At 45.9% G+C, this 24,715-nt stretch overlaps 1 protein-coding gene and 1 long non-coding RNA gene across 4 annotated transcripts in view; both read right to left on the bottom strand.

The window, feature by feature from the left end:
* LOC118402010 (insulin-like growth factor-binding protein 3) overlaps positions 1-24,395 on the bottom strand; it is a 31,468-nt gene extending 7,073 nt beyond the window's left edge. The window contains exons 1-3 of one of the 3 annotated variants that reach the window (XM_035799798.2): positions 23,936-24,395; positions 22,850-23,115; positions 15,328-15,447 (exon numbers count right to left, since the gene is read on the bottom strand). In XM_035799798.2, the coding sequence (XP_035655691.1) occupies positions 15,328-15,447; positions 22,850-23,115; positions 23,936-24,305 (756 nt within the window). In that variant the 5' untranslated portion in view covers positions 24,306-24,395. Of the gene's footprint in view, positions 1-15,327; positions 15,454-22,849; positions 23,116-23,935 lie in introns of those variants that run through there. The other 2 variants (XR_008077395.1, XR_008077396.1) reach the window with 2 other exon arrangements.
* LOC127911026 (uncharacterized) lies at positions 20,157-22,666 on the bottom strand. The gene is made up of 7 exons (XR_008077397.1): positions 22,578-22,666; positions 21,981-22,164; positions 21,800-21,921; positions 21,653-21,712; positions 20,725-20,848; positions 20,543-20,666; positions 20,157-20,257 (listed from the first exon to the last, which is right to left on the bottom strand). It is a non-coding gene; the product is annotated as an uncharacterized LOC127911026 (long non-coding RNA).
* Positions 24,396-24,715: the final 320 nt, after the last annotated feature.

A 24,715-nucleotide genomic window follows, 5' to 3' on the forward strand; every position in this document is an offset into this window, starting at 1 on the left:
TGCTCCTAACCTTAACGCAGATGTTGTAGAGGGCTTTACCTCCCACCCCCTCAAACTCCCCCAGGCTCGGAGTGTTAAAATCTAACAAGTCCTCCAGACCCCCTTGCCAGTCTCCAGTCTCTGCCTTCACCTGCAATGGCGGGAATATTGGTGGCCCCTCTCCCTTTGGCCTCTCAAACACCCCCCTTACCGGCTCAGACAGTGCCTCCTGGACCTCCTCCAGGAATCTCTCCAGCAGCCTAAGAGACGTTATTCCTGTTTGTTGCGCCAAGACCTCCGGGGTTTTCCACCCCTCCTCTCCAAGCAGTCTCAGGTCACCCAGCCTTTGTAAACCCCCTGCCATCAGTTGCCTCTGCAGGGTGGCTGAATGAAACGATCTCAAAGGGATGGCTGGGTTGTGGAAGATAGGCTCCTCCCACACCCACTGCTCAGGCTCCACACCCTCTTCTCGTGTGGGCCTTAGCAGCTGCCAGGCCCTCAGCACCGCAGAATAAAACTCTGAGAGACCTGCTGTACTCAGCCTCTCCAGCTTCATGAGGAACAGCTGCCGGTCCAACCCTAATCCGCCAGCTCTCCTCCGCAGCACGCATGCTGGTTCCCTCCAGCCAACATCAGTGTGGTACAGCAGTCTCTGCACCGCCTTTAGTCGGAAAGCAGCCATCCTGCTCTCCAGTTCCACCAGGCCCTGTCCTCCTTCGTGGATGGTCATGTCCAAAACTGCTGCCTTCAGCCAGTGATGTCCCGACCAAAAGAAGTCCACCAGCTTGCGTTGCAGGTCTGCAAGCAGACCGGCGGGGGGGTTGAGGACAGCCAGTTTATGCCACAAGGAAGATGCCACCAGGTTGTTGATTATCAGCACCCTCCCTCTATATGACACTTGGGACAGGAGCCACCTCCACCTGGCCAGTCTTGACACCACTGCCTGTGACAGCCCCTCCCAGTTCTTGCTGACCCACCTCTCTGAGCCCAGGTACACCCCCAACACTTTAAGCCCTTCACAACCCCACTGCAAACCCCCTGGAAGCAGAGGATGAGCCCTATCCCCCCATGCCCCACATAACAGAGCTTTGCTCTTTCCCCAGTTTACCTTAGCTGATGAAGCTCCCTCGTACACCTTCAGACTGGTCTCTAGTTCCTGCATATCTTGCCCATCCCTGACCATCACAGAAACATCATCTGCATATGCTGAGACTGCTATTCCTGTCACCCATCCATGCCTGTCCAGCACACTCCCCGCAGTCTCCTGCGTAGCAGTCCTAAAAAAGGCTCAATGGCTAGTGTGTACAGCTGCCCAGATAGAGGGCATCCTTGTCTAATGCCCCGTCTCACCCAGACTGGCCTACTGAGCCCCCCTCCCACCTTAACCATACATGACGCCCCAGCATACAACAGCTTCACACAGGTCACAAAACTCTTCCCAAACCCAAACACAGACATCACATTAAACAGATACTCATGATCCACTCTATCAAAAGCCTTCTCTTGATCTAAAGAGCCCAGTCCAAAGTTCACATTAGAACCTCTCGACAAGTCCAACATGTCCCTAATCAAGAACAAGTTGTCCGTGATTGAGCGTCCCGGTACACAATATGTCTGGTCCTTGTGTATTATAGAGTCCAGATGGGACTTCAGTCTGTTAGAGAGGACCTTGGCAAAAATCTTGTAGTCCGCACAGAGTAATGCCACAGGCCTCCAGTTCTTAAGTTCACACAAGTCCCCGTTTTTGGGCAGGAGAGTCAGAGCCGCCCGACGGCAGCTCATCGGCAACTCTCCTACCCCGACGCATTCTCGCAACACGCAAAATAAATCCTGTCCAATTGTTCCACCGAATTTTAGGTAAAATTCCACTGGAAGTGCATCGACCCCGGGTGCACGACCGGGGGACATCTGGGTTACTGCCTCTGCCAGTTCATGTGACAACAGAGGAATGTCCATTTCATCCCTCTGTGCCCGAGAGAGCTTAGGGAGTCCTGCGAACAAGACCTGAGCACACATAGGATCACACATTTCTGCCCTATACAATTCAGTATAAAACTCCACAGTCCGCTCCCGCATCTCCCCCACCACAGAGGTCACCCGCCCATCAGACAGCCGTAGACAATGCATACCCTTGGCTTCACTGCTCTGTCTTTCCAAACCAAAGAAGAAGGAGCTGGGAGCATCCATCTCCTTGAGCATGGAGAACCTAGCTCTTACAAGTGCTCCCTTTTCTTTAACCTGGAAAAAACTGCCCAGGTCCCTACGTAATTCGGCTAAGTTAGCCTGGAGGCCTACATTGCCTTGCCCCACCATCTCTACCTCCATCTCACTAATACACCGCTCTAGTTCCCCCAATACTCTCCTAGCCTCTGAGGATGAGAGAGCTGTGTACTGTTGACAGAAAAGCAGAATTTGCACTTTCCCCACATCCCACCATTGACTCAGAGACTCATACTCCTCTCTTCGCTGCCCCCATCTTTCCCAAAAAGTCTGGAAACCTGAGCAAAAAGTGGCATCTTGTAAGAGCTTTACATTGAACTTCCAATAAGATGCCTGCCGGGGCCCTGGTGAAATAGACAGCCGAGCCATGGTTATGTGGTGATCCGAAAACCCCACTGGGAGAATAGTAGCACCCAGCAGCCTATTGCTCTGATTCCTGGACATGTAAAAACGATCAAGTCGAGCTGCACTCACCCTAGCCCCAAAAACCTTCACCCACGTATACTGTCTTGTGTTTGGATGTTTAGTTCTCCAAACATCCACTAGGTCAAACTGATTAAAGATGTCCCTTAACACTCCCACTGACACTGAATGAGGCTCTTCCCCATTTCTGTCTTTTGTAAAATCCATTGTACAGTTCCAGTCACCTCCGATCACCAGCGTCTCCTCAGGCGCTACTTGTGAGAGTTCGTGTCTAAGACTCCCAAATAGAACCCCTCTTTCTCTCCCTGTGTTAGGCGCATACACATTTATAAAGACAAAACACGTTGTTAATTTCTGCTTTAACAACAAGCAACCTACCCCTACACACCTCCTTTGAGGAGCAAATTTTTACAGCCAGACAAAAAGCCAGCAAAAAGGACTGCCACCCCTGCACTAAGATTTGTCCCATGGCTCAACACACTTGCCCCTTTCCACCAGAGCCCCCAATCAACTTCATTCACCACATCACTATGCGTCTCCTGCAGAAACAACACCTGTACTTTTTTTTGTTTTACATATTCACCCAACACACTCCTCTTTCCCGCATCTCTGGCACCATTTATATTGAGCGAGCCTACCCGAAGAGTCTCCATAAGAAGTGGGAGAAAAGCCAGCAGAGAAATAGACCAATAGCAAAGCTCAAAAAGCCCCAGTGTCAGTAAGAAATTAAACATTTAAACAGTGTCTGAAGGTAAACCTTTACGCACTGTTGTGACCCACTTCCTCAACCTAAACCGTTTCCTGGGTGAGAGGACACCATGCCCCTCATTTCTCATAGCATGTTGTACTGATCTTACAAACTTTCTAGGATCAGGAAAAAAAGCCTCAAGATTAACTTTTTTCCCCTTAGTCTCATTCAGGAACCTTGTCAGTTCTCTCAACGTGTACTTAGACCCCTCTGGTTGACTGGCTGTCAGCTCCGGGCCAATTGAAGAGGAGTCTGAAAAAAATAACTCCTCATCCTCAGACTCACTTTCCTCCTCTTCTCTATCTCCCACCCTGACCACCTGCCCTTTCTCTCTGGTTAGGGCCTCACCCACAGCAACAGGCAACATTTCCATGGTGCCTTTGTCCACACCCTTTTTCCTTTTCCTCTTGACACCCTCCTCCTCCCCCCCCTAATCTCTTACACTTCCCCACTATACTCTCCTCATCCACTAGAATAACCTGACTAGACGCAGTATCATCTGCACCACCCTCCATAGCATGACTAGGGCCAGCCTCAGCTACACCACCCTCCATAGCATGACTAGGGCCAGCCTCAGGTGGTGAGGGTAGGCAACAACATCTCCTCCCCGCTGATCCTCAACACGGGGGCCCCACAAGGGTGCGTTCTGAGTCCTCTCCTGTACTCCCTGTTCCCCCACGACTGCGTGGCCACGCACGCCTCCAACTCAATCATCAAGTTTGCGGACGACACAATAGTGGTAGGCTTGATTACCAACAACGACGAGACGGCCTACAGGGAGGAGGTGAGGGCCCTCGGAGTGTGGTGTCAGGAAAATAACCTCACACTCAACATCAACAAAACTAAGGAGATGATTGTGGACTTCAGGAAACAGCAGAGGGAACACCCCCCTATCCACATCGATGGAACAGTAGTGGAGAGGGTAGCAAGTTTTAAGTTCCTCGGCATACACATCACAGACAAACTGAATTGGTCCACTCACACTGACAGCGTCGTGAAGAAGGCGCAGCAGCGCCTCTTCAACCTCAGGAGGCTGAGGAAATTCGGCTTGTCACCAAAAGCACTCACAAACTTCTACAGATGCACAATCGAGAGCATCCTGACGGGCTGTATCACCGCCTGGTACGGCAACTGCTCCGCCCTCAACCGTAAGGCTCTCCAGAGGGTAGTGAGGTCTGCACAACGCATCACCGGGGGCAAACTACCTGCCCTCCTGGACACCTACACCACCCGATGTTACAGGAAGGCCATAAAGATCATCAAGGACATCAACCACCCGAACCACTGCCTGTTCACCCCGCTATCATCCAGAAGGCGAGGTCAGTACAGGTGCATCAAAGCTGGGACCGAGAGACTGAAAAACAGCTTCTATCTCAAGGCCATCAGACTGTTAAACAGCCACCACTAACATTGAGTGGCTGCTGCCAACACACTGTCATTGACACTGACCCAACTCCAGCCACTTTAATAATGGGAATTGATGGGAAATGATGTAAATATATCACTAGCCACTTTAAACAATGCTACCTTATATAATGTTACTTACCCTACATTATTCATCTCATATGCATACGTATATACTGTACTCTACATCATCGACTGCATCCTTATGTAATACATGTATCACTAGCCAGTTTAACTATGCCACTTTGTTTACTTTGTCTACATACTCATCTCATATGTATATACTGTACTCGATACCATCTACTGTATGCTGCTCTGTACCATCACTCATTCATATATCCTTATGTACATATTCTTTATCCCCTTACACTGTGTATAAGACAGTAGTTTTGGAATTGTTAGTTAGATTACTTGTTGGTTATCACTGCATTGTCGGAACTAGAAGCACAAGCATTTTGCTACACTCGCATTAACATCTGCTCACCATGTGTATGTGACAAATAAAATTTGATTTGATTTGATATAGAGAGGTAGATAGAAAGAGAGAGGTACTGTATAGAGAGGTAGATAGAAAGAGAGAGGTACTGTATAGAGAGGTAGATAGAAAGAGAGAGGTACTGTATAGAGAGATAGATAGAGAGTGAGAAAGAGGGGGGTACTGTATAGAGAGGTAAAGAGAAAGAGAGAGCGAGAGGTACTGTATATATATATATATATATATATATATATATATATATATATATATATATATATATATATATATATAGAGAGAGAGAGAGAGAGAGAGAGAGAGAGAGTTACTGCATAGAGAGGTTGAGAGAGAGTGAGAGTGAGAGAGAGAAAGAGAGAGGTACTGTATAGAGAGGTAGAGAGAGAGAGAGAGAGAGAGAGAGAGAGAGAGAAGAAAGAAAGAGAGAGGTACTGTATAGAGAGGTAGAGAGAGAGAGAGAGTTACTGCATAGAGAGGTAGAGAGAGAGTGATAGTGAGAGAGAGAGGGAGAGAGGTACTGTATAGAGAGGTAGATAGAAAGAGAGAGGTACTGTATGGAGAGGTAGATAGAAAGAGAGAGCGAGAGAGAGGGGGTACTGTATAGAGAGAGAGTGAGAGAGAGGTACTGTATACTGTATAGAGAGGAGAGAGAGAGAGAGAGAGAGAGAGAGAGAGAGAGAGAGAGAGAGAGAGAGAGAGAGAGTTACTGCATAGAGAGGTAGAGAGAGAGAGAGTTATAGTGAGAGAGAGGGTTACAGTGAGAAGGAGAGAGAGTTACAGTGAGAAGGAGAGAGAGTTACAGTGAGAAGGAGAGAGTTACAGAGAGAGAGTTACAGAGAGAAAGTTACAGAGAGAGAGAGAGAGTTACAGAGAGAGAGAGAGAGAGTTACAGAGAGAGAGAGAGAGAGTTACAGAGAGAGAGAGAGAGTTACAGAGAGAGAGAGTTACAGAGAGAGAGAGAGTTACAGAGCGAGAGAGAGAGAGAGTTACAGAGAGAGAGAGAGTAACAGAGAGAGTTACAGAGAGAGAGAGTTACATAGAGAGAGATAGTTTCAGAGAGAGAGAGAGTAACAGAGAGAGAGATTTACAGAGAGAAAGATACAGAGAGAGAGTTACAGAGGGAGAGAGTTACAGAGAGAGAGAGTTACAGAGAGAGAGAGTTACAGAGAGAGAGTTACAGAGAGAGGTAGAGAGAGAGTTATAGTGAGAGAGAGGGTTACAGTGAGAAGGAGAGAGCTACAGTGAGAAGGAGAGAGAGTTACAGTGAGAAGGAGAGAGTTACAGAGAGAGAGAGTTACAGAGAGAAAGTTACAGAGAGAGAGAGAGTTACAGAGAGAGAGAGAGAGAGAGTTACAGAGAGAGAGAGAGATAGTTACAGAGAGAGAGAGTTACAGAGAGAGAGAGAGTTACAGAGAAGAGAGAGTTACAGAGAGAGAGAGAGAGAGTTACAGAGAAAAAGAGAGAGAGAGTAACAGAGAGAGTTACAGAGAGAAGAGTTACATAGAGAGAGATAGTTTCAGAGAGAGAGAGAGTAACAGAGAGAGAGATTTACAGAGAGAAAGATACAGAGAGAGAGTTACAGAGGGAGAGAGTTACAGAGAGAGAGAGTTAGAGAGAGAGAGAGTTACAGAGAGAGAGAGTTACAGAGAGAGAGAGAGAGAGAGGGAGAGAGAGAGAGAGAGTTACAGAGAGAGAGAGCTACAGAGAGAGAGAGAGAGTTAGAGAGAGAGTTTCAGAGAAAGAGAGAGTTACAGAGAGAGCGAGAGTTACAGAGAGAGCGAGAGTTACAGAGAGACAGGGAGTTACAGAGAGAGAGAAAGTTACAGAGAGAGAGAGAGAGTTACAGAGAGAGAGAGAGATAGTTACAGAGAGAGAGATAGTTACAGAGAAAAAGAGAGTAACAGAGAGAGTTACAGAGAGAGAGATAGTTACAGAGAAAAAGAGAGTAACAGAGAGATTTACAGAGAGAATGTTACAGAGAGAAAGTTACAGAGAGAGTTAGAGAGAGAGAGAGTTACAGAGAAAGAGAGTCACAGCGAGAAAGTTAGAGAGAGAGAGTTACAGAGAGAGAGAGATTTACAGAGAGATAGAGAGAGTTACAGAGAGAGAGAGAGTTAGAGAGAGAGTTACAGAGAGAGAGTTACAGAGAGAGAGGGTTACAGAGAAAGAGAGTTACAGAGAGAGAGAGAGTTACAGAGAGAGAGAGAGTTACAGAGAGAGAGAGAGTTACAGAGAGAGAGAGAGTTACAGAGAGAGAGAGAGTTACAGAGAGAGAGAGAGAGAGTTACAGAGAGAGAGAGAGAGTTACAGAGAGAGAGATAGTTTCAGAGAGAGAGAGATGAACAGAGAGAGAGAGATGAACAGAGAGAGAGATTTACAGAGAGAAAGTTACAGAGAGAAAGTTACAGAGAGAAAGTTACAGAGAGAGAGAGTTACGGAGAGGGAGAGAGTTACAGAGAGAGAGTTACAGAGAGAGAGAGAGTTACAGAGAAAGAGAGTTACAGCGAGAACGTTAGAGAGAGAGAGTTACAGTGAGAGAGAGAGTTACAGTGAGAAGGAGAGAAAGTTACAGCGAGAGAGAGAGATTTACAGAGAGAGAGAGTTACAGAGAGAAAGTTACAGAGAGAAAGTTACAGAGACAGAGAGAGAGTTACAGAGAGAGATAGAGAGTTACAGAGAGAAAGTTACAGAGAGTTACAGAGAGAGAGAGATTTCTCGCTGTTTACTGTTAATTTTTATTGTTTATTTCACTTTTGTATATTATCTACCTCACTTGCTTTGGCAATGTTAACACGTTTCCCATGCCAATAAATCCCCTTGAATTGAATTGAGAGAGTTACAGCGAGAAAGTTAGAGAGAGAGAGGAAGAGTTACAGAGAGAGAGAGAGTTACAGCGAGAAAGTTAGAGGGAGAGAGGGAGAGAGTTACATGGAGAGAGTTACAGAGAGAGAGAGAGAGAGAGAGTTACAGAGAGAGAGTTACAGAGAGAGAGAGGGGGAGAGAGTTATAGAGAGAGAGGGAGAGAGTTACAGAGAGAGAGAGAGAGAGAGAGAGTTACAGAGAGAGAGAGAGAGAGAGAGTTACAGAGAGAGAGAGAGAGTTACAGAGAGAGAGAGAGAGAGAGTTACAGAGAGAGAGAGAGTTACAGAGAGAGAGAGAGAGTTACAGAGAGAGAGGAGAGAGAGTTACAGAGAGAGAGTTACAGAGAGAGAGTTACAGAGAGAGAGAGATAGTTTCAGAGAGAGAGAGATTTACAGAGAGAAAGTTACAGAGAGAAAGTTACAGAGAGAGAGAGTTACGGAGAGAGAGGGAGAGAGTTACAGAGAGAGAGAGTGAGTGAGTTACAGAGAGAGAGAGAGTGAGTGAGTTACAGAGAGAGAGAGAGAGAGAGAGAGAGTTACAGAGAGAGAGAGAGAGAGAGAGAGAGTTACAGAGAGAGAGAGAGAGAGTTACAGAGAGAGAGAGAGAGTAACAGAGAGAGAGAGAGTAACAGAGAGAGAGAGAGTAACAGAGAGAGAGAGAGTAACAGAGAGAGAGAGAGTAACAGAGATAGTTTCAGAGAGAGAGAGTAACAGAGAGAGAGATTTACAGAGAGAAAGATACAGAGAGAAAGTTACAGAGAGAGAGTTACGGAGAGAGAGGGAGAGAGTTACAGAGAAAGAGAGTCACAGCGAGAAAGTTAGAGAGAGAGAGAGTTACAGTGAGAGAGAGAGTTACAGTGAGAAGGAGAGAGAGTTACAGTGAGAGAGAGAGTTACAGAGAGAGAGAGTTACAGAGAGAAAGTTACAGAGAGAGAGAGAGAGTTACAGTGAGAAGGAGAGAGAGTTACAGTGAGAGAGAGAGTTACAGAGAGAGAGAGTTACAGAGAGAAAGTTACAGAGAGAGAGAGAGAGTTACAGAGAGAGAGAGAGAGAGAGAGAGTTACAGAGAGAGAGAGAGAGTTACAGAGAGAGAGAGAGTTACAGAGAGAGAGAGAAAGTTACAGAGAGAAAGTTACAGAGAGAGAGAGAGTTACAGAGAGATAGAGAGAGTTACAGAGAGAGAGAGAGAGAGAGAGTTAGAGAGAGAGTTACAGAGAGAGAGGGTTACAGAGAGAGAGAGTTACAGAGAGAGAGAGTTACAGAGATAGAGAGTTACAGAGAGAGAGATTTACAGAGAGAAAGTTACAGAGAGAAAGTTACAGAGAGAGAGAGAGTTACGGAGAGAGAGGGAGAGAGTTACAGAGATAGAGAGAGTAACAGAGAAAGAGAGTTACAGCGAGAACGTTAGAGAGAGAGAGTTACAGTGAGAGAGAGAGAGTTACAGTGAGAAGGAGAGAAAGTTACAGCGAGAGAGAGAGATTTACAGAGAGAGCGAGTTACAGAGAGAAAGTTACAGAGAGAAAGTTACAGAGAGAGAGAGAGAGTTACAGAGAGAGAGAGTTACAGAGAGAGAAAGTTACAGAGAGAAAGTTACAGAGAGAGTTACAGAGAGAGAGAGATTTCTCGCTGTTTACTGTTAATTTTTATTGTTTATTTCACTTTTGTATATTATCTACCTCACTTGCTTTGGCAATGTTAACACGTTTCCCATGCCAATAAAGCCCCTTGAATTGAATTGAGAGAGTTACAGCGAGAAAGTTAGAGAGAGAGAGGAAGGGAGTTACATAGAGAGAGAGAGAGAGAGAGTTACAGAGAGAGAGTTACAGAGAGAGAGAGGGGGAGAGAGTTATAGAGAGAGAGGGAGAGAGTTACAGAGAGAGAGAGAGAGAGTTACAGAGAGTGAGTTACAGAGAGAGAGAGAGAGAGTTACAGAGAGAGAGAGAGTTACAGAGAGAGAGAGAGTTACAGAGAGAGTTACAGAGAGAGAGTAACAGAGAGAGAGATTTATGGAGAGAAAGTTACAGAGAGAAAGTTACAGAGAGAGATAGTTACATAGAGAGAGAGTTACGGAGAGAGGGAGAGAGTTACAGAGAGAGAGTTACAGAGAGAGAGAGTTACAGAGAGAGAGAGAGTTACAGAGAAAGAGAGTTACAGCGAGAAAGTTAGAGAGAGAGAGTTACAGAGAGAGAAAGAGTTACAGTGAGAAGGAGAGAGTTACAGTGAGAGAGAGAGAGTTACAGAGAGAAAGAGATTACAGAGAGAAAGTTACAGAGACAGAGAGTTACTGGCAGAGAGAGAGTTACAGAGAGAGAGAGTTACAGAGAGAGAGAGAGAGAGAGTTACAGAGAAAGAGAGTTACAGCGAGAAAGTTAGAGAGAGAGAGTTACAGAGAGAGAGAGAGAGTTACAGAGATAGAGAGAGAGTTACAGAGATATAGAGAGTTACAGAGAGAGAGAGTAACAGAGAGAGAGAGAGTTACAGAGAGAGAGAGCTACACAGAGAGAGAGCTACAGAGAGAGAGAGAGTTACAGAGAGAGAGAGTTACAGAGAGAGAGAGTAACAGAGAGAGAGAGAGTTACAGAGAGAGAGTTACAGAGAGAGTTACAGAGAGAGAGTAACAGAGAGAGAGATTTATGGAGAGAAAGTTACAGAGAGAAAGTTACAGAGAGAGATAGTTACAGAGAGAGAGAGTTACAGAGAGCGAGTTACGGAGAGAGGGAGAGAGTTACAGAGAGAGAGTTACAGAGAGAGAGTTACAGAGAGATAGTTACAGAGAGAGAGAGAGTTACAGAGAAAGAGAGAGTTACAGCGAGAAAGTTAGAGAGAGAGAGTTACAATGAGAGAGAGAGAGTTACAGTGAGAAGGAGAGAGAGTTACAGTGAGAGAAAGAGAGTTACAGAGAGAAAGTTACAGAGAGAAAGTTACAGAGAGAGAGAGTTACAGGGAGAGAGAGAGTTACAGAGAGAGAGAGAGAGAGTTACAGAGAGAGAGAGAGAGTTACAGAGAGAAAGTTACACAGAGAGAGAGTTAAAGAGAGAGAGAGAGAGTTACAGAGAGAGAGAGAGAGAGATTTAGAGAGAGAGAGAGTTACAGAGAGAAAGTTACAGAGAGAAAGTTACAGAGAGAGAGAGTTACAGAGAGAGAGAGAGAGTTACAGAGAGAGAGAGAGAGTTACAGAGAGAGAGAGCTACACAGAGAGAGAGCTACACAGAGAGAGAGCTACAGAGAGAAAGTTACAGAGAGAGAGAGAGAGTTACAGAGAGAGAGAGATTTCTCGCTGTTTACTGTTAATTTTTATTGTTTATTTCACTTTTGTATATTACCTACATCACTTGCTTTGGCAATGTTAACACGTGTCCCATGCCAATAAAGCCCCTCCAATTGAATTGAGAGAGTGACAGCGAAAAAGTTAGAGAGAGAGAGGAAGAGTTACAGAGAGAGAGAGAGTTACAGAGAGAGAGTTACAGAGATAGAGAGAGGGGGAGAGAGTTATATAGAGAGAGAGTGTTACAGAGAGTGAGAGTTCCAGAGAGAGAGGGAGAGAGTTACAGAGAGAGAGAGAGAGAGAGAGAGAAAGTTACAGAGAGAGAGTTACAGAGCGCGTTACAGAGAGATAGGGAGAGAGTTACAGAGAGAGAGGGAGAGAGAGTTACAGAGAGAGAGAGAGTTACAGAGAGAGAGAGAGAGAGAGTTACAGAGAGAGATTTACAGAGAGAGAGAGAGTTACAGAGAGAGTTACATTAGAGAGTAACAGAGAGAGAGATTTATGGAGAGAAAGTTACAGAGAGAAAGTTACAGAGAGAGAGAGTTACAGAGAGAGAGAGTTACGGAGAGAGGGAGAGAGTTACAGAGAGATAGTTACAGAGAGAGAGAGAGAGTTACAGAGAGAGAGTTACAGAGAGAGAGAGAGTTACAGAGAGAGTTACATTAGAGAGTAACAGAGAGAGAGATTTATGGAGAGAAAGTTACAGAGAGAAAGTTACAGAGAGAGAGAGTTACAGAGAGAGAGAGTTACGGAGAGAGGGAGAGAGTTACAGAGAGATAGTTACAGAGAGAGGGAGAGAGTTACAGAGAGATAGTTACAGAGAGAGAGAGTTACAGAGAGATAGTTACAGAGCGAGAGAGTTACAGAGAAAGAGAGTTACAGCAAGAAAGTTAGAGAGAGAGAGTTACAATGAGAGAGAGAGAGAGTTACAGTGAGAAGGAGAGAGAGTTACAGAGAGAGAGAGTTACAGAGAGAGAGAGTTACAGAGAGAAAGTTACAGAGAGAGAGAGTTACAGAGAGAGAGAGTTACAGAGAGAAAGTTACAGAGAGAGAGAGATAGTTTCAGAGAGAGAGAGATGAACAGAGAGAGAGAGTTACAGTGAGAAGGAGAGAGATTTACAGTGAGAGAGAGAGTTACAGTGAGAAGGAGAGAAAGTTACAGCGAGAGAGAGATTTACAGAGAGAGAGAGAGTTACAGAGAGAAAGTTACAGAGAGAAAGTTACAGAGACAGAGAGAGAGTTACAGAGAGAGAGAGAGAGTTACAGAGAGAGAGAGAGAGTTACAGAGAGAGAGAAAGTTACAGAGAGAAAGTTACAGAGAGAGTTACAGAGAGAGAGAGATTTCTCGCTGTTTACTGTTAATTTTTATTGTTTATTTCACTTTTGTGAAATAAGAGAGAGAGTTACAGAGAGAGAGTTACAGAGAGAGAGTTACAGAGAGCGTTACAGAGAGAGAGAGAGAGAGAGAGAGAGAGAGAGAGAGAGAGAGAGAGAGAGAGAGAGAGAGAGAGAGAGAGAGAGAGAGAGAGAGAGAGAAAGTTACAGAGAGAGAGTTACAGAGAGAGAGAGTGACAGAGAGAGTTACAGAGAGAGAGAGAGTTACAGAGAGTGAGAGTTACAGCGAGAAAGTTACAGAGAGAGTTACAGAGAGAGAGTTACAGAGAGAGAGAGAGTTAAGAGGGAGAGAGAGAGAGTTACAGAGAGAGAGTTACAGAGAGAGAGAGTTACAGAGGGAGAGAGTTACAGAGGGAGAGAGTTACAGAGGGAGAGATAGAGAGTTACAGAGAGAGCGAGTTACAGAGGGATAGAGAGAGTTACAGAGAGAGAGAGAGGGAGAGAGTTACAGAGGGAGAGAGAGAGTTACAGAGAGAGAGAGAGAGACAGAGAGAGAGTTACAGAGGTAGAGAGAGAGAGAGTTACAGCGGGAGAGAGAGAGAGAGAGAGAGAGAGAGAGAGAGAGAGAGAGAGAGAGAGAGAGGGGGGAGATACTTACATGGAGAGAAAGTGCAATAAAAAGATTTAGGCTTGTACTGTACATAATTACCAATAGTCATCTAGCACAATGGCCATCTGAAATGATTTGAGGAAGTGGGACATGAAATGGTTAAGGACATTAACGTCCATTTTGTGCTGAGGACCTGAGGAGACTTGGCCATGGGACGCATGCTGGTGGTATTTTCAGCTGCTTTTACGGTCTACCTCCAGTTCCAGACACATATAGAGAGCTTTAAGATAAACAGAAACCTGGTCAAATATTTGCTTAGGCCCGTTTGTGAACAACTGAGACCCAATATCTATTTTCAGTGAGCCGGTGGCCAGTACAAATCATCTGTTGCTGATTATACCCCAAAGCTCCAAATTATGGGTACTACAAATGACTTACAGAGTCTCCGGAGCAACCCAAGGGCTGTTATTTTACTGCCAATTTGACTAAAGGTCAGCGTCCTCTCTAGTAAAACATGCAGGCATTAATTTGAAGGGCAAAGAAAGGCGAACAAATGGCGTCGCTCTCTTAAAGAGTTCATCAGAATGGAAGTCAGTCCTTTCTCTGCTCGATATTAGGTGACACTAGGTGTCTGACCCCAGACACCATAGGATAGGCTCAACCCTGTAAAAGTGACCCTGTACAGTAGAATTTGTGTGTTGGACTGTCCAGTCAAAATATGACTATCGTGTCTACTTGCATCTTAACTCTCTAATATCGGCACCCAATTATCATGTTATTTCCCTTCTCCGAACAAATTATGTTTTGTTATAATTTAATCTATATGACCAATCAAGTCGTATACTTTTATTAAAGTACACATGCTGAGAGGTTAGGTCACATTTTCAGGAAAGAAAAAAACAATTCAAATGTTGGAATGTTGGAGTCAAAGAATGACTCCACTAAATAGTAGCTTGGGAATCTAATAAAAGTAATAAAAACAAGACAAGACCTGGAAAAAATGCATTTAAAGGCTGCATTAAAAGCTCTTCTAAATGCACCTCTTTTCACCATCTAACTCCACATGCTTTACTTCATCCTCCAAACTATGTATACATTTATAGTTAATAAGATATGTTGGGTCTGAGACTCATGGGAACCGCAGAAGTAAACTCCCAGACATTAAATGTCTGCCATTCCCTCCCTGCCTGCCATCCCTGAGGAGACAGAAACATACATTTTATATAAACAAAGACAATGAGCCTGGTGTTCTGGTTGTTTCTGGTTATGAGATGATTGCAGGTCAAACAGAGGCACGTCCATTAGGCAGGAGACTCTGTGCTGTGGCATGTAATAGAAATGTTGCTTTGTTTTTGGTGGGTGCCGTGATGGCGCTGGTGGACTAAGTGCCTCCATATGAACGCGTCAGGGACACTCATTTATTATAAACCTATTGTGGGCGGACCAGGACCACGCAAATGTTTCAAATGGCTGAAGGTTCTATTTTCGGCACTGCTTTTTCAAAAGTCTGGCAATTATGGGGAGCGAGCAGCGGGTGCCGGCGGCCACCTTGACGCCTGTCTCCCTGGGAGGGTTCACGCGAAATGGCCGCCGTTTGAGCCGCGCTGGGTGCTTGCTGGGGTCTGTGGTTCCATGTCTCCAGAGCCAACTCCAAATGGTGTGGCTGAGAAGTGACGAGGCTCTAATAACCAGTGAAGCAGATCTGGAGGAATGGATCTGCTCTAGATATGAATCTAGTATGCATGATGAGCCACTGACATTACGATCTTCATTGATGGAGAAAGGGTAAGTGGGAAGATGATGGTAGTTACAATGTTCAAATGGGGGTGACTTTCCTGGCCTCTATAACACTGTTGAAATAGGTGGGTCTGGTATCCTGGCTCGTATTCCTCGGTGGAAGCATGGCTTTGACACGTTCGGGTAATGAGCGTGGGGGACTGACTCATAAAATGGCACCTTTATCCCTAAGGTGTGTTTGTAGGATTTCCTTACCTGTTTTTTTTTGTAGAAGCCCTTATTGTCACAGTTTGGGATGTGGAAGCCTCTGGGGTTGAGGATGTCTGTGATCTTCAATCCTTTGAGGACACTCTCCATCTCTCTAAGACAGGGACCCTAAACACACAAATACTATAATGACCCATCTTACTTCTTCCAATCCAAAGCATTCTGTCTATTACCTACAGCTCAAATAATGTATTTATCCCATTGGAACAGTGAAACTAACAGAAGCCACAAAAGTGTGCTTACTTGGTACAGTGTAATTCAATCTCTAGGAACAATGGCGCCGGAGAAGAAGGCTAACGTTTTATGTGTCCCCAACCGATTGGGTTATTTTGTTCGTTTATTTGCATTGTTTGTAACTTATTTTTTACTTACTTTGTACATAATGTTGCCGCTACCAACTCTTATGACTGAAAATAACTTCTGGACATCAGGACTGAGATCACTCACCATGGAATGACAGAATCCTTTTTTCCCCTTAACGTGTCTGACGAGCCCGACGCAAACAATATACTGCTTTCTCGGGAACAGGCCCAGATCCCCGTGATTTGCGTGAAGAAAAAGTGGCCAGAGGGCGGGCTGCCTTCTGAGAATTCGTAGGTGATGGAGTAAACCCCCACTTCCTTTCATTCTGCTAGCAAACTTGCACTCTTTGGAGAATAAAATCGATGACCTACGCGGAAGATTAATACCAAACGGACATTCAAAACTGTAATTACGGAGTTGTGGCTCAACGAAGACACTATCAACATACAGCCTGCTGGTTATACGCTGTACCGGCAGGATAGAATAGCAGCGTCTGGTAAGACAAGGGGCAGCAGATTATGTATTTTTGTAAATAACAGCTGATGCACGATATCTAAGTCTCGAGCCATTGCTCGCCGGAGGTAGCTGTAGATCACACTATCTACCTAGACAGTTTTCATCTGCATTTTTTGTAGCTGTTTACATACCACCACAGATTGAGGCTGGCACTAAGACAGCATTGAATGAGCTGTATTACGCCATAAGCAAACAAGAAAACGCTCACCCAGAGGCGGCGCTCCTAGTAGCCAGGGACTTTAATGCAGGGAAACTTAAATCCAAATTTCTATCAGCATGTTAAACGTGCAACCAAAGAGAAAAAAAAAATCTTGACCCCCTTTACACCACACACAGAGACGCATACAAAGCTCTCCCTCGCCCTCCATTTGGCAAATCTGACCATAATTCTTTCCGCCTGATTCCTGCTTACAAGTACAAATTAAATCAGGAAGCACCAGTGACTAGATAAATAAAAATGTGGTCAGATGAAGCAGATGCTAAGCTACAGGACTGTTTTGCTAGCACAGACTGGAATATGTTCCGGGATTCCTCCGATGGCATTGAGGAGTACACCACATTAGTCATTGGCTTCTTCAATAAGTGCATCGATGACATTGTCCCCACAGTGACCGTATGTACATACCCCAACCAGAAGCCATGGGTTACAGGCAACATCCACACTGGGCTAAAGGCAATAGCTGCCGCTTTCAAGGAGCGGGACTCTAACCCGGAAGCTTATAAGAAATCCCGCTATGCTCTCCGACGAACCGTTAAACAGGCAAAGCGTCAATATAGGACTAAGAAAAAAATCATACTACACCGGCTCTGACGCTCTTCGGATGTGGCAGGACTTGCAAACTATTACAGACTACAAAGGGAAGCACAGCCGAGAGCTGCCCAGTGACACAAGCCTACCAGACGAGCTAAACTACTTCTATGCTGGTGCTCTCTGCACTGAAACATGCATGAGAGCACCAGCTGTTCCGGAAGACTGTGTGATCCCATTCTCTGCAGCCGATGTGAGTAAGACCTTTAAACAGTTCAGCTTTCACAAGGCTGCAGGACCAGGCGGATTACCAGGACGTGTACTGCAAGCATGCGCTGACCAACTGGCAAGTGTCTTCACTGACTTTTTCAACCTCTCCCTGTCCGAGTCTGTAATACCAACATGTTTAAAGCAGACCCCCATAGTCCATGTTCCCAAGAACACTAAGGTAACCTGCCTAAATGACTACCGACCTGTAACACTCTGTAGCCATGAAGTGCTTTGAAAGGCTGGTCATGGCTCACATCAACACCATTATCCCAGAAGCCCACTCCAATTTGTATACTGCCCCAACAGATGATGCAATATTTATTGTACTCCACACTGCCCTTTCCCGCTTGGACAAAAGGAACATCTATGTGAGAATGCTGTTTATTAACTACAGCTCAGCGTTCAACACCATTGTGTCCACAAAGCTCATCAATAAGCTAAGGACCCTGGGACTAAACACCTCCCTCTGCAACTGAATCCTGTATTTCCAGACGGGCCTCCCCCAGGTGGTAAGGGTAGGTACAGTAACAACACATCCACAACGCTGATCCTCAACACAGGGGCCCCTCAAGGGTGCATGCTCAGTCCCTTCCTGTACACTCTGTTCACTTATGACTGCACGGCCAGGCAAGACTCCAACACCATCCTTAAGTTTGCCGATGACTCAACAGTGGTAGGCCTGATCACCGACAACGACGAGACAGCCTATAGGGAGGAGGTCAGAAACCTGACTGTGTGGTGCCAGGACAACTTCTTCCTCAACGTGATTAAGACAAATGAGAAGATTGTGGACTACAGGAAAAAAAGGGCCAAGCACGCCCCCATTCTCGTCGACGGGGCTGCAGTGGAGCAGGTTGAGAGCTTCAAGTTCTTGGTGTCCACATCACCAACAAACTAACATGGTCCAAGCAAACCAAGACAGTCGTGAAGAGGGCACAACAAAACCTATTCCCCCTCAGGAGACTGAAAAGATCTGGCATGGATCCTCAAAAGTTTATACAGCTGCACCATCGAGAGCTTCTTGCCTGGTTGCATCACTGCCCGGTAATGGCAACTGCTCAGCATCCGACCGCAAGGCACTACAGAGGATAGTGCGAACGGCCCAGTACATCACTGGGCCAAGCTTCCTGGCATTCAGGACCTCTATACCAGGCGCTATCAGAGGAAGGCCCTAAAAATTGTCAAAGACTCCATCCACCCTAGTCATAGACTCTTCTCTCTGCTACCGCACAGCAAGCGGTACAGGAGCGCCAAGTCTAGGTCCAAGAGACTTCTAAACAGCTTCTACCCCCAAGCCATGAGACTCCTGAACATCGAATCAAATGGCTACCCAGACTATCTGCATTGCCCCCCTCCCTGTTGTTATCGTCTATGCATAGTCACTTTATTAATAACTCTACCTACATGTACATGTTACTTTAACTAACCGGTGCCCCCAGATATTGACTCTGTACCGGTACCCCCCTGTATATAGTTTCGCTATTGTTATTTTACTGCTGCTCTTTAATTACTTCTTACTTTTATTTCTTATTCTTGTCCGTATTTTTTTAACTGTATTGTTGGTTAGGGCCTCGTAAATAAACATTTTACTGTAAGGTATGTGACTAATACAATTTGATTTGATTTGACAGACACGGATGCTATCATTAGCATTAGGCTACACCAAGCTCCACCTGTAGCCTAACGCACTACCACACTACCCTTCAGTAGTACCCAAACCATGTTGGTACTAGGGATAAGAAGAAAGAGAGGCAAATAGGATAGGAAATGAATTCACCTTGTGAGGGCTTACACTTTGCTGAAAGCTGCTTAGAAACTTGCTAACACTTTACACAAAGGGATAGGCCAGGGGATAGACAGGCCTTATCCTCAAGTCCAGCTCCAGTCTCTGATCAAAGCAAATCAAGGCAGAGTTAATTCCTTGTGCTGCACTCGTTTCTCTGCCACCAGGCTAAAGACAGGATAAAAAAAATGAAAGAGGAGGGAGGAGGGCGAGTCCAAACAGGCACACGCAAAGGGCCAATCCATCATCAACTTGCTCTGAGACTCGGCGCTCACCTCCAGACCGCCACCGCTCCCCTCCGCTCCCCCAGTAGGCATGCGGACGCCTTGCTGCGAAACAACAGGTTACCCACAGAGGCAGAGCTACTGTACCCAATCACCACCATGCCAATCACCCGCCACCACGCCACCGCCAGCCGTCAGTACCCATACTCTGAACATTTCATCACCCTCAGACGGACGGAGAATAACACCAAAACACAGACAAAACGGGGAGGGGAGAGAGAGAGAGGAGGAGAAGGGAGGAGAAAAACACCAAAACCTAGAGAAAACGGGGAGGAGAGAGAGAGAGGAGGAGAAGGGAGGAGAAAAACACCAAAACCTAGAGAAAACGGGGAGGAGAGAGAGAGAGGAGGAGAAGGGAGGAGAAAAACACCAAAACCTAGAGAAAACGGGGAGGAGAGAGAGAGAGGAGGAGAAGGGAGGAGAAAAACACCAAAACCTAGAGAAAACGGGGAGGAGAGAGAGAGAGAGGAGGAGGGAGGAGAGGAGAAAAACACCAAAACCTAGAGAAAACGGGGGAGGAGAGAGAGAGAGAAGGAGGAGGGGAGGAGAGAGGGAGGGGAGGAAAAACACCAAAACCTAGAGAAAACGGGGAGGAGAGAGAGAGAGGGAGGAGAAGGGAGGAGAAAAAACACCAAAACCTAGAAAAACCACCAAAACCTAGAGAAAACGGGGAGGAGAGGAGAGAGGGAGGAGAAAAACACCAAAACCTAGAGAAAACGAGAGAGAGAGAGAGAGAGGAGGAGAAGGGAGGAGAAAAACACCAAAACCTAGAGAAAACGGGGAGGAGAGAGAGAGAGAGAGGAGGAGAAGGGAGGAGAAAAACACCAAAACCTAGAGAAAACGGGGAGGAGAGAGAGAGAGAGGAGGAGAAGGGAGGAGAAAAACACCAAAACCTAGAGAAAACGGGGGAGGAGAGAGAGAGAGGAGGAGAAGGGAGGAGAAAAACACCAAAACCTAGAGAAAACGGGGAGGAGAGAGAGAGAGGAGGAGAAGGGAGGAGAAAAACACCAAAACCTAGAGAAAACGGGGAGGAGAGAAAGAGAGAGGAGGAGGAGAAGGAGGAGAAAACACCAAAACCTAGAGAAAACGGGGGAAAGAGAGGGGAGGAGAGAGAGAGAGAGAAAACGGGGAGGAGAGAGAGAGGGGAGGAGAAGGGAGGAGAAAAACACCAAAACCTAGAGAAAACGGGGAGGAGAGAGAGAGAGGAGGAGAAGGGAGGAGAAAAACACCAAAACCTAGAGAAAAAGGGGGGAGGAGAGAGAGAGAGAGGAGGAGAAGGGAGGAGAAAAACACCAAAACCTAGAGAAAACGGGGAGGAGAGAGAGAGAGAGGAGGAGAAGGGAGGAGAAAAACACCAAAACCTAGAGAAAACGGGGAGGAGAGAGAGAGAGAGGAGGAGAAGGGAGGAGAAAAACACCAAAACCTAGAGAAAACGGGGAGGAGAGAGAGAGGAGGAGAAGGGAGGAGAAAAACACCAAAACCTAGAGAAAACGGGGAGGAGAGAGAGAGAGAGGAGGAGAAGGGAGGAGAAAAACACCAAAACCTAGAGAAAACGGGGAGGAGAGAGAGAGAGAGGAGGAGAAGGGAGGAGAAAAACACCAAAACCTAGAGAAAACGGGGAGGAGAGAGAGAGAGAGGAGGAGAAGGGAGGAGAAAAAACACCAAAACCTAGAGAAAACGGGGAGAAAAGAGAGAGGAGGAGAAGGGAGGAGAAAAAACACCAAAACCTAGAGAAAACGGGGGGAGGAGAAAAGGACCAAAACCTAGAGAAAACGGGGGAGAGAGAGAGAGGAGGAGAAGGAGGAGAAAAACACCAAAACCTAGAGAAAACGGGAGGAGAAAGAGAGGAGGAGAAGGGAGGAGAAAACACCAAAACCTAGAGAAAACGGGGAGGAGAGAGAGAGAGGAGGAAGGAGGAGAAAACACCAAAACCTAGAGAAAACGGGGAGGAGAAAACACCAAAACCTAGAGAAAACGGGGGAGGAGAGAGAGAGAGGAGGGGAAGGGAGGAGAAAACACCAAAACCTAGAGAAAACGGGAGGAGAGAGAGAGAGAGGGGAAGGGAGGAGAAAAACACCAAAACCTAGGAAAACGGGGAGGAGAAAGAGGAGGGGAAGGGAGGAGAAAAACACCAAAACCTAGAGAAAACGGGGAGGAGAGAGAGAGAGGAGGAGAAGGAGGAGAAAAACACCAAAACCTAGAGAAAACGGGGAGGAGAGAAGAGAGGAGGAGAAGGGAGGAGAAAAACACCAAAACCTAGAGAAAACGGGGAGGAGAGAGAGAGAGGAGGAGAAGGAGGAGAAAAACACCAAAACCTAGAGAAAACGGGGAGGAGAGAACACCAAAACCTAGAGAAAACGGGGGAGGAGAGAGAGAGAGGGAGGAGAAGGGAGGAGAAAACACCAAAACCTAGAGAAAACGGGGAGGAGAGAGAGAGAGGAGGAGAAGGGAGGAGAAAAACACCAAAACCTAGAGAAAACGGGGAGAGAAAAGGGGGGAAGGGAGGAGAGAGAAAACGAGGAGAGAGAGGAGAAGGGAGGAGAAAAACACCAAAACCTAGAGAAAACGGGGAGGAGAGAGAGAGAGAGGAGGAGAAGGGAGGAGAAAAACACCAAAACCTAGAGAAAACGGGGAGGAGAGAGAGAGAGGAGGAGAAGGGAGGAGAAAAACACCAAAACCTAGAGAAAACGGGGAGGAGAGAGAGAGAGAGGAGAAGGGAGGAGAAAAACACCAAAACCTAGAGAAAACGGGGAGGAGAGAGAGAGAGAGGAGGAGAAGGGAGGAGAAAAACACCAAAACCTAGAGAAAACGGGGAGGAGAGAGAGAGAGAGGAGGAGAAGGGAGGAGAAAAACACCAAAACCTAGAGAAAACGGGGAGGAGAGAGAGAGAGGAGGAGAAGGGAGGAGAAAAACACCAAAACCTAGAGAAAACGGGGAGGAGAGAGAGAGAGGAGGAGAAGGGAGGAGAAAAACACCAAAACCTAGAGAAAACGGGGAGGAGAGAGAGAGAGAGGAGGAGAAGGGAGGAGAAAAACACCAAAACCTAGAGAAAACGGGGAGGAGAGAGAGAGAGAGAGGAGAGGAGAAAAACGGGGAGGAGGAGAAAAACACCAAAACCTAGAGAAAACGGGGAGAGAGAGAGAGAGAGAGAGGAGGAGAAGGGAGGAGAGAAAACACCAAAACCTAGAGAAAACGGGGAGGAGAGAGAGAGAGAGGGAGAGGAGAAAAACACCAAAACCTAGAGGAGAAGGGAGAGAGGAAAACACCAAAACCTAGAGAAAACGGGGAGGAGAGAGAGAGAGAGGGAGGAGAAGGGAGGAGAAAACACCAAAACCTAGAGAAAACGGGGAGGAGAGAGAGAGAGAGGAGGAGAAGGGAGGAGAAAAACACCAAAACCTAGAGAAAACGGGGAGGAGAGAGAGAGAGAGAGAGGAGGAGAAGGGAGGAGAAAAACACCAAAACCTAGAGAAAACGAGGAGGAGAGAGAGAGAGAGGAGGAGAAGGGAGGAGAAAAACACCAAAACCTAGAGCGAGGAAGGAGGAAGAGGAGAACATTTTCTGAAAGACTGTTCCTAGAGAAAGCAAAACAGTGGACCTGATACTCACATACTCTGGCTCCTGCTTGGATTCCAGGGAGAAGTTCTGTTGGTCTGTGCTGTGAGCTCCAGGGAGTTCCTCCATTTTGTAGCTCCGGGCCCTCTTCAGCTGCTCCCTGTGGATGACCACTGCCTTGACAGGGTGGAGGAGAGAGGGGAGGTGGGGGAGTCTGGGGGGGCCTACAGGAGGTCTGCTGGTGCTGAAAAGGGCTTGGGGGGCTTGGATCACTGGGGCGGTGGTGTTTTGCTCCTCCTCCTGAGTACCACCCACATTCTCTGCCAAAAATTATTTTGGAGGAATTATTTTCATTCCCAAAATTACATAATTATTTTATGTATTATACATTATATGGATCATATTAAGTATACTAATACTAATGGGTTTATGTTTGGATCACGTGAATCATGTGAATGGTCTATCTGTGCAGGTTCAGGTGTTGTTTTTGTCACTCCCTTGAAGTTCATCCAAGCTAATAATAGTTTCACATGAATTACTGATTTAGAGAGGGTAGAGAGATCAGATGACATTTAACATTACAAAATGACAAAATGTAAATAAGTTTTGATTTACAATTGTAAACCACACTATAGTTTGAAATAAATATTAACATCTGTCAAATCATTCCAGACTCATTCCATCAATAATCTTCATGAAACACTTGTGTCACAGAACCCCACAGTCACAGTTAGAAAATGGATGAAAGAATCATAGAGAGGAATACAGCAAAATGACAGGGTCAAACATCGATGTCAACCATATCATGAGTTAAAACCATTCTATCAATAATTACAATTGTAAAAGACACCATTCTTGCTGTCGAATTCACCATAATAAAAACATACAGTATAATAACTGTGTCCATCCAATTGTGTCAATATTGGATATATTACGCACAGGCTGGCTTCATCTAACCGGATAGCTCAAGGTGATAAATTATACTTTAGGCTACCTTGCATCCAGATGTTTGATGACAAGCAAAGTTATCTGTATTTTTACAGGCGACATTATTATAACAATAGAATAATTATAACAATAGAATAATCAGTTGGTAAACCATGCGTAAAAACCAAACTGCGTCATCTTCTTGGCATTTACCTTGTATCTCATTGACGGCAGGTAAAGCGGCGGTGGATCTTTTAATGGTTGCAATCGCACACTGTCCTCGTCCCTCCAGCAGAGCTTGGAGAGGTTTCGTCTCGCCGGGCTGCTGCTGGCATGTCATCCCGGAGCCACATCTCCCCGTGTACACCCCGCACGGCTGTCCAAATGCCAGCGCGCAAGTCATGCAGCACCCGCAGCCAGTTTCGCGTACTCTCTCGGTGCAGTCCTTGGGCAACGGCTTGCAGAGGAGCCGGGCTCCAGCATCACAAGGTTCACACCGGATAACCGGCCCTACCGCGGCTGATCTCCGCGTAATCAATGCCAGAACAATTGTCATCCAAAGTGTGCGATAACAGGTCTCCATTGTAATGATTTCGGGTAGGTCGTGGTGCGTATTGTCCTAAATTTAACTCTGCAGTTGATGCGTACCTAATTCACATGAAACCACTTTAGACAAAACGTCTCAATATATAGAGCCATCCACTGAAATGTCACACCCCCTAAAATGAGTTGCCTGTGTGTGGGATTGCTTTAAAGGGGGAATCAGTAGTTGCTACATACATGTTTGCACATACATTAATATGTACCCAATAATATAACTGTTCAATGCCTCATGAGCTCAGTTCAACCACATCAGTATGTACGCTTTTTTATTGCAATGTTTGTAAACAAAATAAATGTAAACAAGCACTATATAGACTCAAAACATGGTTAAAACTATAATGTTGATATCATTAATAGTGAGTCCTTGGATCCATAGATCTGTCTAAATTT

The sequence above is a fragment of the Oncorhynchus keta genome, chromosome 23, assembly GCF_023373465.1.
Source record: "Oncorhynchus keta strain PuntledgeMale-10-30-2019 chromosome 23, Oket_V2, whole genome shotgun sequence".
In the NCBI taxonomy this organism is placed as follows: domain Eukaryota; kingdom Metazoa; phylum Chordata; class Actinopteri; order Salmoniformes; family Salmonidae; genus Oncorhynchus; species Oncorhynchus keta.